The sequence below is a fragment of the Clupea harengus genome, unplaced genomic scaffold, assembly GCF_900700415.2.
Source record: "Clupea harengus unplaced genomic scaffold, Ch_v2.0.2, whole genome shotgun sequence".
Lineage (NCBI taxonomy): Eukaryota > Metazoa > Chordata > Actinopteri > Clupeiformes > Clupeidae > Clupea > Clupea harengus.
This window is the reverse complement of record NW_024879682.1, coordinates 57,039-69,915: the sequence shown is the minus strand read 5'-3', so window position 1 is coordinate 69,915 and position 12,877 is coordinate 57,039. Positions and strand designations below refer to the sequence as shown.

Genomic DNA, 12,877 nt, shown 5'->3' with positions numbered 1-12,877 from the left:
AGGTCTGCAACAATAACAGTAAAATGTAAACAAGTTGTCCAAGGCATAACCAGTCCATCCCATATTTAACTAAAACTGCCTGGTCAACAAGACAAGTACCGTCTCTACCTTTTGGCTTGTAGCAGCTGTTTCATATAAGTTAATTCGTTTTTTTGTCAATTTTTTTACCCTCAAACATTCCCATAGAGTATCTTATGCCATCTGCCCATAACTGAGCAACATGCTCACAACTGACAAGTTTAATTACAGAACTATTACTCATAACATTTAAAATATTTTTGAACCATCAGAAATGTAGCAAATTTAGCTTATTGTAGTCTCATATAGTCTGAAATACGTCTGACATGTTTTGCATGTGTTATACATGTGACACACTCCTATAATCAGCTATCAATACAAAAGTAAATTCAGTCTATAGCCCTGGTCCAGTTTGGGCTTGGTCACTAGGTGATGCTAATCCTCAGTGTTTTTGATCCAAGCCCGGATTCATAAAAAATAATACATTTAAAAAAAATCAAACTGCCATTTCAACTTCAGGTTCGACGTCAAAGGAAGGGGAGTAATATAGAGCAACACATGACAACACACAGGCATTATATTTACCTTAGGACAGTGAGCGGTTTTTTTTTTTTATGTTTAACATTATGACAGCCGTGCTGCTATGGTAGGTAGAGATGGCTCTTGCGTATGTTGGGGGCCCACACGTGCCCCGTATTTCACGCCGGCAACAGGCCCACAGTGAGCCTCTAGTTCCTTCCCACAGTGGCCCCACAGAGCAGGCCCCAAAGCGGTATGTTTGCTGGGTTACTGGTTGTAACTAATTGTAATTACAACTGCCACCAGCCAACCTCTCCATATATTCGATCAGATAATTGGAATAGCACACATTGTATGCAGGTAATAATTATAGGCCTAGAGCACCTAGTTCGGATATCACTGATCACTACCACCTGTTGTTTGCGTTCCTGTCAAGACACATGAACTGTGCAGTGAAAATCTTGTTACAAAGTTAAACATTTGGCCTACAGAACGTCGTCTGTCTACAACATTTGACAGAGATTGAGACACAAGCTGAAATTTTGAACTTAGCATGCTGATACCATCGGATATGTTACTGTATGCGAGTTTCATCGCATTAGCCAACATCAGACAGGGGCTGAGAATTAAGCAAGTTACAACTGTCCCTTTGTTACAACTGTACCTGGTCTCCACTATGTTTTTAATTTCTATTAATTTTCCCTAAGGGAGTTACTTTTCTTTACAGTTTGTTTTTCATCTCAATTTTAAAGATTAGTGGAAAAAGATCTGATATGATTTATTTTTATATCACAAAAAGCTGCCATTTTATCTGGAGGTTGTAGACTGTTTTCTGATTCTCACCATCTCATATATTCACCATCCTGTACGCACAAGCCAACATGTTTTCACAAGGATGCATTTCTGCCATACTCTTTGCCAGGGGCGTTGCTAGGAGGTGAAAACGCCAAGGCTTAACAACGCCCATGCTCTCTGCATATTTATTCTTGAACAAGCCATACCATGTGCCAGTCAGAAATAGAGTCATCGTTCAGCTAGTTCAACTCTCTTACTACACAACTCTGACTAGACCTAACCTACATGTTGTATAAATGTGGAAGTCATTTTCAGTAGGGCAGGTATACTGATTGAACCAGTGATGTCCAGAAGACTCCTGTCAGTAACTATCTCTACATGATCGCATATCCTACTACCGTCCTACCACAGGCTCCTTTCATTCAAAGTCAGTGGTCTTTAACCAAGTCAAGATCATCATGTCTCAACGGACCAAATTGTACAAACATGTAAATGCTGATAAAACGTGTAAAATGTCCTTTGTAAGCTAACCGTTTACACATTAGACTTTTAAACTGTTTATCAGTTTTAAGTCGATAAGTTGAAAGTTCATGTAGAATAGATCTGACAAAAACCTGACTAATGTGAGTATGTTTGATAACAACAACAAAATCAGCACGTTAGTTTTTTCTAACCTGTGCAATTATATGTGTCAAAGTCTATTTAAAAAACACAACTGAGTAGCTTATGGCTAAAACATAACGACAAAAAACCTTCACAAACAAGTTGGTATGAACAGTGGCTATGAGATGATTCATCGTAGGCCTGGGTCAACTAGATTAAGCGATGAATCCTGATTAGGCCTACTTAAGTAATGTTAAGAGGTGTCACTGGTTCTATATAAAATGCTGTTGACTGTTAGGTAAAAACCAAACGCCAGCCACACATTTATCACCCGCCTTCCGACTCAAGTTATTGATGTGTTCAGGAGAAAAGCTCTTTTCCGATTGGAGGGGGGAAAAGGGGCTGTCACCTGCCACGGAACAAGGAAGCGAAATCAGAAAATCTAAGTTACAGTGGTTTTACTTTCGCATTAACCAGAATCAGTTCTCAAAAACGGATACAAGAAAAGCATTTTGTGTGAAGCTGGAATCGACAGAAAACGGGTGGGTTAAAAAAAGAAAAGAGAAGTAGTCTTAGGCTCTTGGGTTGTGGTGAACCACTCGCGTTTGAATGCAGTTAACGTTAGTAGCCTACAGGTAGAACCCAGAAGTCAGTGCTTGTTCTCACAGATCAATCGTTCGATTCACTGATTGCCAATGTGTTTACTTGAACGTATAGCCTTCATTTTTAATAGAGGTTCACACGTTATACAAGAATGAGTGACACATTCGCTGCCCCTTGGACACTGTTGGTTGGGTCGAGTTTTGCGTTCTCTGGGTTATTCTACCACTTGTACCAAGAAAAGAAAAAGGAAATCGTCAAACTGAAGGTAAGGTGCCCTTGAAGATACCCTTTATACTATCCCATATTGTAAGACGATAGCCCATAGGCTAATTTAGCCCATTGTGTGACACGCTGTAGGAGATACCGAAATTCCAACCAGATCATCACCTGCTGAGAATTCTAAAAGCATCTCCGCAGCATCGACTACAGTATGTTGCTGTTGAAGGTAATTAATTGTCTTATGATTTAGAAAGACGCTGGCACTTCCTTCTGCACTTTATCCTTTGTAAATGTCGCACAAAACTACAAATGTTTCCCTTTTCTTCCTGCGAAGGCGTGATTCAACCTGATGGTGAACCCCTGGCCAGTCAGTTTGTGCCTAAATGTTATGGGGTTGTTCAGAAAGTTATTGTTCAGGAGGAGTGGAAAGTGTGGAACGCCACAAGAAATACATGGTTGGTATGGAGCTCTGCTAGGTTGATACATTACATCTTTGTTCATTCAGGTCATTATTAAAGACCATGATGCAATGACCTGAACACATCTGAAATATACATTGATCATGCTGTGTTTTTATTAAATGTATCTGCTTTCTAAATCCTTAAATATAACATTGCAGGACCAACAAGACAATGAACAAAAAGGTGACCAACAACATGGTACCTTTCAGCTTGGTGAGTCCAGGAGCCTACCTCACAGACATCTCTGTAAAGGTGCAGTCCCCAATGGAGGCTTCAGGGGATTTCCTGGAGCGTGTGCACCAGCAACGAAAGTATGCCCAGGGTGGCGTAGTGGACGCAGTGTTGGATGGCCTGAGCGGTGAGCGACCTGTGAGCAAGGATGTGCAGGAAGAGATGCTGAAAGTCGGAACGCCTCTCACTACCTTTGGTGAGGTGGTCCTCGAGTATGGCGAGGGGATTAGGGTGCAGCCACCCCGAGACGGCCGGACCTACGTCCTGATGGTGGGTGATCACCGTAGTTTCATAGAGAGGCACGAGAGCACAGCGGGATGGTGGAAAGTGCTGTCGGCTTTCTGTGGGATCACAGGATCAGCTGTACTGGGAGGGATGATCTATGATGCTAGCAAGGGACAAGGTGGCAGAAGGAACTAGTCTAACCCTGACACAGAGGTGGTGGGAATCAAAAAATACTTGTATTTTGCACTAACCATCATATTAGGTCTCTGATTGAAACTTCAACATATCAAATGTGAAATACAATGTCCCTATGGAATGTGACAAAAAGCAGAAGACCTGGATGCAGAACCATGCAGCCATATACATGGCCATGAAAACACACTACCTCTTCTGACAAAAACTCATGTTGTGTCATTAAGTGTTAGGTGCTGTTAAGTGAGGGGTGTTTATTAGAGGCGAGCCCTTTCCTTTTTGCCAAAACACTGAGTGATGTTTGTGTTCTTCAGGCATTCTTTTCATTCAAATGTTTGCCGTTATAACAAAACATTAAAAAGACACTGGCAAACTTTTATTTGATTTTTTTTTTTTAACCATTCCGCTTTTGAGTCTCATCATAGCCTCCTTCTAAGGTGATTAATGGACTGAATCTTGTAATGATGGCAGGCTTTGTAGATGTTGTTCTTGTTCTGTTGTTCTTTGCCAAGGTTGTTCTGGTTGGTGGTTTAATTTCCTTCTTTGTATGATATCCCACCAGTCGCCCCACTACCACATCCTGCATTTAGTGCGAGTGGCTTTACCCTCAGGTCCTGGTACCGCCAGCCCTCCTCTTAGTCTTTTAATAAACACACAAACACCCCCGCTTGCCCTCTCCTGACACCTGTAAACCAATGCTATAAAAACAATAGTGTTCAACTAAAATGGCTTTCCATAATCACATCATTTGTTTTTTTTCATGTTGAGTTTACTGGGATTTTAAGCAATGGTTCCATCATACAATATTCTTTAAGTGTTTATCTCCTTTTATGAATACAGTTTAACAAATAGGCTTAAACCTGTATGTAGATGTGGTCTTACCAACCAATTAAATAACTTGCAACCATGAAACAGCTGACAAGAATATCAAACAATGCTATAGGTAAAATCAATTGCTCCACTGATGCCCTAATCACTGTGGACCCTGATTTAGAAGAGTTAGCATTGTTATGCCAACTTTTCACAGGCACAAAATAATATGGCAGCAGATGCAAAATATATATATAATAGAGTTCACGCAGATGTCCAAGTTGGAGTAATTCCATGCCGCACCCTAGGTCAAAGGGTGTAAGGGCTTGATTTGATTTGGGGGCGTCTTCCTGTCGGCTCCTGCAGTTCCCACTTTACTCATCTCCCTCTGATGACTCCTCCGCCTCCTCCAGCCACTGGATGAACTTCAGTAGCTGAGGAATGACACAGCTTTTTACTTTTACTTTTTAAAACTAATTTACCAGAGCATTTAAGCAAACACATTATTTACCTTTGTATTGGGGGGAAAAAGTCAAATCGGCATAAATGGTGTGCTACTATAGAAGCACCGCAAGGAAATCTATATATCGAATATATACAAATGCAGATTGCAGGTTGTCTGGTGTCTTTTAGAAGCACATTTCCAGTGTGCTCATCAAAAGTAGCTGCATTTGGGGTTCACTAAAAAACTAGAGCCCTGCTAGTTTTTTTACTCACCCCTTGGTTTTTGCGCAACTGTTTGCTCTTGTCTGATGTGGCCACCTGAGAGAACCAGCGCATGATGGCGTCCTCCTCCAGAATCTCCAACTGGTATGTGTTCATCAGCACCTGAGATAAGGGTGGGCAGTCAGCTTCACATGCATACTGAAACCTCATCTCTGTCAACTAGTCCTCCCTCCCGAAAGCGATCACAGAGGATGTTTAATGCTGGGATATGCACATTGGATGGCCCAAATTCCACAAAACATTGCCAACCAGGAAAGTTAAAATATATTAAAAGGTAAACTTGGGGGTGTTTTAACTTAGGCCCTATTTTCCCATATTTTTGGGTCAACATTTGTACTTAAAAAAAAAAAAAAACCTGAAGTCTTTCACATAAGTAAACATAAATAATATTTACGCAAGTTACCAAGTTTAATAACCACTACATTTTCCACCATGCCTGTCTCAACACATGTCTCTGAAACCTGCCCTTCTAGTCTCAGGCTCTTGACATTTTGAAACGAAAGGCTCTAAAGGTGCAGTTCTTACTTTAACCAGGGCTCCCCAGTGACCCTCATGTTCCAGAAAGAACTCCTCCATGGAGGCCAGACAGTCTAGATGATCCTGGGCCCTCTTCACATAGTTCTTAAAGACAGGTGCCCATTTCTTTAAAAGCTGTGAAAAGGTAATAGAAAAGCCTTTATTTCTTCTTGTTCCTTGTGACATAATTGGTCTTGGGGTAGATGATCCAGTTATTTACCAGAGGCTCAGGTCAACATTTACTTCGTAATAATAAGTTAATAAGCATACAGGTATGACTTCCAGCATGTATGCTTAAAAATTGGCCTCTGACTTGGGTCATGTCCTATAAACTTGGCAATGTCATGTTAAATGATTATGGTTAAATGAATAAGGCTTTTTCAATAATGTGCACATGTAGTGTTTAGAGTATTCAAGTGAAAGATTAACTCTTACACCATTGCCACTGTCACTTGGATGTGAAGCATCAATATTGATGCCAAGAATACCCACCGGTAGGAGTGAAGTGTTGTACTGGGCTGTGCTCAACTGTGCCCCCTGCTGGTAGAAGGGGAATTCAAGCACTACTCTCATGATGATCTGCATGACTTCCTTGAGGGTGATATTATAAGCATACCTGTCAGAGGAAGCAAAGCAACAGATATCAAACAGTTACATGGAAACTCATTTGTGTATATTTTAATCATTTCAATCAGGGAAATTACTGTGTAAATGTCTTACTTGAGCGAGTTGATCTCTAACACAAGATTGTCACAGCCAATGTTCTCCTCCAGCCCTCTCTGCAGAGTGCCTTGAACCTCTGCCTGAAACACTATACACACAAACACACACACACACACACACACACACACACACACACACACACAAACACAGACACACACACACAGACACACACACACACAGACAGACAGACAGACAGAACGTGAGAAATGCATGCACAGAGAGTGTGTTAAGATCATAAACTAATCCTGGCATGCCATCCATTGTTTTTGATCCGTGTTGGTCCTCCGCACCTTTAACGTCATCAAGCTCTGGAGACATGCCCCGGCTTCCTGGCTCCTGGGAGCCTTCGCTGGCCTCACTCTCACTGTCACTCTCCAGGTCAGCATTCAGCACCAGCCCTGAAGAATACACAAGCATTTATCAAGTTCTCAACACAGGTAGATGGACTGACTGGCAGCAATGCTGAATAACCTGCTAAGAAGCAAAGAAGCATATGAGTTAATGCTACTATGGATCTCTTATATAATGGAAAGAGTGGACATAAAACAATGCAGCTGCAGCAGTAAACACATGGATTTATTTTCATGGGGCATTGCAGAGTGCTGTGAAAACCTTACCCCATAAACACTGAGCGAGCTCATCATCCTCTGTGTCATCCAGACTGGGGTTCTTCCAAATATAGCCTTTGCCCTTGGTTCCAACCTCAGCAGGGTTGAATGCTATAAAGTGAAAAAAAAAAACAAGAAACAATAACACACCTAGTGCAAAACCTAGTCAATGTTCAAAAAGGATTACACATTATTAACATGTGGGTCAAATATTCATCATGACTTAAGATATTAACCATAGGTTTTTACTAATCAAAACTAGGCCACAATCAACATCTACGATGACAAAGATATACCACCTAATTTAAAAGTCCAATACTGAGGGCCACTTGAGCTACGGAGTAAACACCTATCCATCAGCACTGACAACGTAGAAGACACAGCAAAACATATAGAACCTGAGTTACTTTAGAGTTACACGTACCCTTCTGCTTGGTTACACTTTCACTATGGCCAGTATCAGCATCATCACTCAAAAACTCATCTTCGTCCTCTTCCTCCTCCTCATCTGGATGATGCATGGACACCACGGTCCCCTCTGACAGGGTGATATTAGGTCCAACCACAACCTGTGCCATTCAGTGAAATAACACTCCTTGGAAATTGCTCTTTGGCTCAGTCATGCAATTACATAGCAGTAATGAGTAAGCAAGCCTTACGTTGAATGCCAGGACACACTGTTCCTTCAGAGTGACACCCTCTTTCACCTCCACACCATCACAGATGACTGACTGATGGACCTCCACATTGCTGGCAATGTTGACGTCACTCCAGATGTAGGCTCGGTCCAATACCACATTATTCCCTAATACAGCGTTTGGAGAGAGGGTTGTATAACATTACAGCAGTATGAAGAAAACATCAAGCAGCTTTAAAAAAAAAAAAAAAAATCACAGATGCATTTCCAACGATGCCTTTTGAAAGGGTACATTTTCAAGACAAGTTGCAGTAGCAGTAGAGAAGAAGAAAGCTTGAATATAGGTTTGGCAGTACCTATGCAACAGTTAGCCCCAATGACAGTATTGGAGATAAAGCAGTTGGCTCCAATGCTGGTGTCTCGTCCAATCAGGACGTTTTCCTCCATCTGACTGCCGTGACCCAGACTGACCCCAGGACCCCTGTACACATTGTGTCTGGAGTGGGTGCACCGCTGGCCCTCTTGGTCAGCAAAGTTAGCCTCCGGGGTGAAAGGATAGACCCATCGACGGATCATGTCCGACGAGACTGCGTCATACATGAGCATGTTGGAGACGCGAGCCCCGTAGCCGTCCTTAGTGACATGCATGTGAATCTGGTTTCCCAAAATCTAGAGGCAAATTGTGTGAAATAAAGTTACACTTGTCACAAAAGTATAAAACATATAATAATGTGGAGTTGAGTAATATCTAAGACATACAATAATGTGGAGCTTTCTCAACTGATTATTCACTTTTCTCTGTGAACCTTACCTCCTCATTGACCAGAATCCCTCGGACAAAGTCATTTCTGGTCTGGTAGTCGAAATTGTCAGTAAACAGCTCAGCCACCTAAATATAATTACATCAAATTTAGTATTGATTATGTCTCTCAAAAGTCAGAGTGAAAATAAGACACAATGGGCCTCATTCTCGAACGCAGTTAAGAAGAATTTCAGAAGGAATTTCTTCTGAATTGGATTTAGGAAAACATTTGGCATTCATGAAAGTTCTCACATCTGGGATTTGTTCTGAACTTCAGAAGACTTTCCGAACTCGAAATAGCAGTCGTAACGTGGGCCATCTTGTGGTTTTTTGAGGAATCGCATTTAAGAAAACTCTCCGTCTTAGAAGTGTTAATGAATTTGTGAGAAATCGTTGGTGGTTGCGTTCACATCAACTCTACAGATCCTCGGATTAAAGTAATTATAATAATAATAATTATGAGATGATTCTACGAGGCACCGTGATGTCATAAAATAAATAACAGGACTACACCAGAATGCTGTGCTCGTCTAGTGAGCGTCGTTTGGCACTGCCGTCTGTGCAAGTACGGCAATCCAGAATTTTTATTTGTAGTTCCATGTTGGTGGAACGAACTGCCTAGCACTACCAGAGCAGGGGCGTCCCTCTCTACCTTTAAGAAGCTTTTGAAGACCCAAGTCTGCAGAGAGCACCTCCCTTCCTAACTGGCATTTCGACTAGTGCTTAACTTGCACTTACAGCAGTTACATTCCTGCACTTCGTTTTTAATTTCGTTTTTCTATTTCTTATGTAAAGTAGTATTTATTGTTACACTAGGTCTCTATTGCTCGTAGCTTGACTTCTCTCCCTTGTACGTCGCTTTGGACAAAGGCGTCTGCTAAATGACTAAATGTAAATGTACACGAACACTGCAAATGTAAGTGAATAAATAAATAAGCACTAAACTCAATCGCGTAAAAATAGCCATAGTGGAATATAATGGACACATCTGTCCTGCAACAGTACCTCCACCTCTACACCGGTTAAGTTAAATCTGCGTTTACTTGTGCTCGCTTTCCGCTTTGACATGACTCGCTTACGAGTTGCTTTCGCGTGGACTCGGTATATTCCGACAGCACACGTCACTACGGTTGCGTGCCCTTATAAGGTGCTGGCGGGGCGTGTATGTATGCAAATCCAGGTGCACAAGAACGCGCTTTCAATTTAAGAAAACTCTTCCGGGGGAGCACAGCTCAGAACACGTCTGCTGCGTAGGAACACATGTTCAAGCGTTCATGAATTTGGTGGAGGTCTTTTTCTTACGTTGTTTTTCCGAAGCCCGTAAGAAACATTTCAGAAGAAACTTAAGAAAATGTTCGAGAATGAGGCCCAATGCCAATGGACCCCAAAACATATTTAGATTGCCAAGTAAAAAGTTAATCCCCTTAGCGACTGACTTGATGGATCCTTTTTTAATTATTTGCTGTAGATTCTAAAACATTTCCATGTATGCTCTCCGGGCACATTGCAATGACAGAATCACTTTAACCAGAAGTAGATCAGGAGAAGTGGTCCACACTTTTGGCTTCCTGACTAGGACAGTGGACATATTCTGGATGTCTAGCTTGTTTTCTGTTTGCATGGAAATGACCGCAAACAGCATTAAAGAGACTACTAGATTAGAGATGGTAGAGAGACTACTAGATTAGAGATGGTAGAGAGACTACTAGATTATAGATGATAGAGAGACTACTAGATTAGAGATGGTAGAGAGACTACTAGATTAGAGATGGTAAAGAGACTACTAGATTAGAGATGGTAGAGAGACTACTAGATTAGAGATGGTAGAGAGACTACTAGATTAGAGATGGTAGAGAGACTACTAGATTAGAGATGGTAGAGAGACTACTAGATTAGAGATGGTAGAGAGACTACTAGATTAGAGATTGTAGAGAGACTACTAGATTAGAGATGGTAGAGAGACTACTAGATTAGAGATGGTAAAGAGACTACTAGATTAGAGATGGTAGAGAGAATACTAGATTAGAGATGGTAGAGAGACTACTAGATTAGAGATGGTAGAGAGACTACTAGATTAGAGATTGTAGAGAGACGTGCTCACTTGTGGGGAACAGATGCTGATGTGACAGTCTAGGAGATCATGTCGAATCTCGTACTCATCACTCCCACTGTGGAAAATATTCTGAAAACAGAATACAGTAGAGCATAACATTCACATGAGAATTTACAGTAAAGCATAACATTCACACTAATTTAATTTGTGTCTCAATGATGGTTATTTCATCATTATATTAAGTTTACGTATATTAACCTATTAACAAAATGGTTTAGTAATCTAGTACCGAATAATAGAGTAACTTTGAAGACATTACCATGGGAAACTGGAGTTTTTTCAGTCCCTGGGTCTTCTGGTAGTGAAGAACCCGCTTGCTTTTACTGTCCATGGCGACAATAATATCATCCTCACCACAGCGGGACTTATGTCCAGGAGAGGACTCTTTGAAAATCATGGTCATCACTGACACATTCTTGTCCGATTTGCGCCTATGCCTTAAGGGAAATGGGTAGTTTATGAAACAAATTCATCATCTATCAAAGGGAACCAACCACAGACTCTCACAACACCTGGTAATGACTATTTCTGTTTCTACTGGTCCCAAGCCCAAATCAGTATTGACCTGGATGCATCAGGCATATCTTTAAGTGTAAATAGGTGTCAATCTAGTGATCTGGACGGAAGAATCAGGTATACTACTACATACACAATGAAGTGCTTACTCCTTCAGTCACTTAGGACGTGACTGTAGCTTTTATTTAAGTGTTAAATAAAGTCAACGATGGACTGCTGATGGATACAATTCAAAAAGAGGACACTCACCGATGTTCCTGTACTACTTGGGTGACATCAATGTTGGACACCACATCTCCATAAACCAAGATAAAATCTGAACGGATCAAGGCCTTGGCATCAACATCTCGCAATACATCACCCAAAGATCGGTAAAGGTCAGAGGTGATAATGTGTACTGTGTTTGGAGAAGTGGGGCGGCACCACTTTGAATTCCTGTAATCGTGAACAGATGATTGAGGACAGGTTACATGAACAAAGTATGACTCTTTTTTTAATGTCTTGTCACGTAATATGAAAAACAGGGAACTCACAACAGATGTTCCTTGATTTTGTTAGACATCCAGCAACAGAAGACAAATGTCTCTTGAACTCCAGTTGAAGTGAGAAATTCTAATGTGTAGTCAATCATAGAGACATTCGCTAAAGGTAATAGAGCCTGTGAAAGGGAAAGAGAAAAATAAATATTCCAATATTATCCTGCAACGTTAGCAATGGTGGGTTTTGACATCTGGACATCTCGCTCTTCTATTTATCCTGACATAAAAACATATGGCAGGTCACAGGGATAAGCATGTCAGGTTGTTTTACTATAGAAAGGACAAGAGTATGATGAAACTAGGTGCAACTAGAATTCATTGCTGACACAATAACGGATGCTAACGTCAGCTTGCAGCACATTAAGTGCAAGAAACTTTACTTAGCTAGCTAACTAGCTTATTAGCTAACAACACTTTAACTAAACTGTTGAAGTGCTGTTGCTACGGGATAATTGATTGATATTAAACTAGTTAGCCAAACAAACGTTCTGGTTCGCACTGTGAATTCATAAGGCAAGTTGGATCGTAAGGCTTACTAAAAATACTTTCGGGGTTTAGTGAAAGCATCCCTGTATCACATGCGTGTTCTCAAACGTGAGGCTACTAGTCACAGCAACATTGGACATTGTACGTACGCGGGGCTGATCTTTAGTGATGGGGAAAAACCTGCGATTGAAGCTGTCAGCTATCAGTACAGCTTGAAGTGGCTGTTCAGCCTCCTCCTGGTCAGTTGCACCTTTACGACCAGCATTTCCAGCGCCAGAGCGGCTCTGCTTCGCACCTCTACCTGCCATGTTTGACACCCGTCTTCTGAATCGACTGCTACAATCTACGGAAAGCCGCGAACGACAAATTCTGTAACGCAACTCGACATTTAACTGAATGGCATAGACCGGGCAAAGACATGGACAGAGAGAATATCCACATAGCCCAAATAGACAAAGGAAAAAGGCCTAGTCTAATAACAGACAATTATACAATTTGTAAATTCTGCATTAACAATGTGTTTAATGATATCTGG

General features: G+C 41.2%; 2 protein-coding genes across 3 annotated transcripts; one reads left to right on the top strand and one right to left on the bottom strand.

Annotated features, from left to right (window-relative positions):
- The first annotated feature begins 2,313 nt into the window (after window positions 1–2,313).
- On the top strand, window positions 2,314–4,608 carry LOC122129836 (mitochondrial ubiquitin ligase activator of nfkb 1-A). The gene is made up of 4 exons (XM_042704572.1): window positions 2,314–2,803; window positions 2,896–2,983; window positions 3,092–3,212; window positions 3,377–4,608. The coding sequence occupies exons 1-4, from the start codon at window positions 2,690–2,692 to the stop codon at window positions 3,867–3,869; spliced, it is 816 nt and encodes a 271-aa protein (XP_042560506.1). The 5' UTR covers window positions 2,314–2,689; the 3' UTR covers window positions 3,870–4,608.
- On the bottom strand, window positions 4,221–12,721 carry eif2b5 (eukaryotic translation initiation factor 2B, subunit 5 epsilon). Of its 2 annotated transcripts, none has more exons than XM_042704570.1 (16): window positions 12,492–12,721; window positions 11,851–11,975; window positions 11,567–11,752; window positions 11,061–11,238; window positions 10,790–10,870; window positions 8,698–8,775; window positions 8,243–8,555; window positions 7,909–8,054; window positions 7,674–7,818; window positions 7,259–7,360; window positions 6,932–7,039; window positions 6,639–6,729; window positions 6,411–6,534; window positions 5,928–6,053; window positions 5,394–5,504; window positions 4,221–5,110 (listed from the first exon to the last, which is right to left on the bottom strand). In XM_042704570.1, exons 1-16 carry the CDS (start codon window positions 12,648–12,650, stop codon window positions 5,051–5,053), a joined length of 2,133 nt encoding a protein of 710 aa, XP_042560504.1. In that variant the 5' UTR covers window positions 12,651–12,721; the 3' UTR covers window positions 4,221–5,050. The 2 variants fall into 2 exon arrangements, with proteins under 2 accessions (XP_042560504.1, XP_042560505.1); XM_042704571.1 differs by having other exon boundaries at window positions 12,523–12,570.
- Window positions 12,722–12,877: the final 156 nt, after the last annotated feature.

What these genes read in the sequence shown, in the direction of transcription:
- eif2b5 (XM_042704570.1), bottom strand. Translation starts at nt 12,650, where the DNA reads ATGGCAGGTAGAGGTGCGAAGCAGAGCCGCTCTGGCGCTGGAAATGCT. An exon ending in TGGGGCTAACTGTTGCATAG is followed by an intron (nt 8,055 to 8,242) that starts GTACTGCCAAAC and finishes ACGCTGTATTAG; the next exon opens with GGAATAATGTGGTATTGGAC. An exon ending in TTAGAGATCAACTCGCTCAA is followed by an intron (nt 6,535 to 6,638) that starts GTAAGACATTTA and finishes TTCCTCTGACAG; the next exon opens with GTATGCTTATAATATCACCC.
- LOC122129836 (XM_042704572.1), top strand. Translation starts at nt 2,690, where the DNA reads ATGAGTGACACATTCGCTGCCCCTTGGACACTGTTGGTTGGGTCGAGT. An exon ending in ACAGTATGTTGCTGTTGAAG is followed by an intron (nt 2,984 to 3,091) that starts GTAATTAATTGT and finishes CTTCCTGCGAAG; the next exon opens with GCGTGATTCAACCTGATGGT. An exon ending in AACGCCACAAGAAATACATG is followed by an intron (nt 3,213 to 3,376) that starts GTTGGTATGGAG and finishes ATAACATTGCAG; the next exon opens with GACCAACAAGACAATGAACA.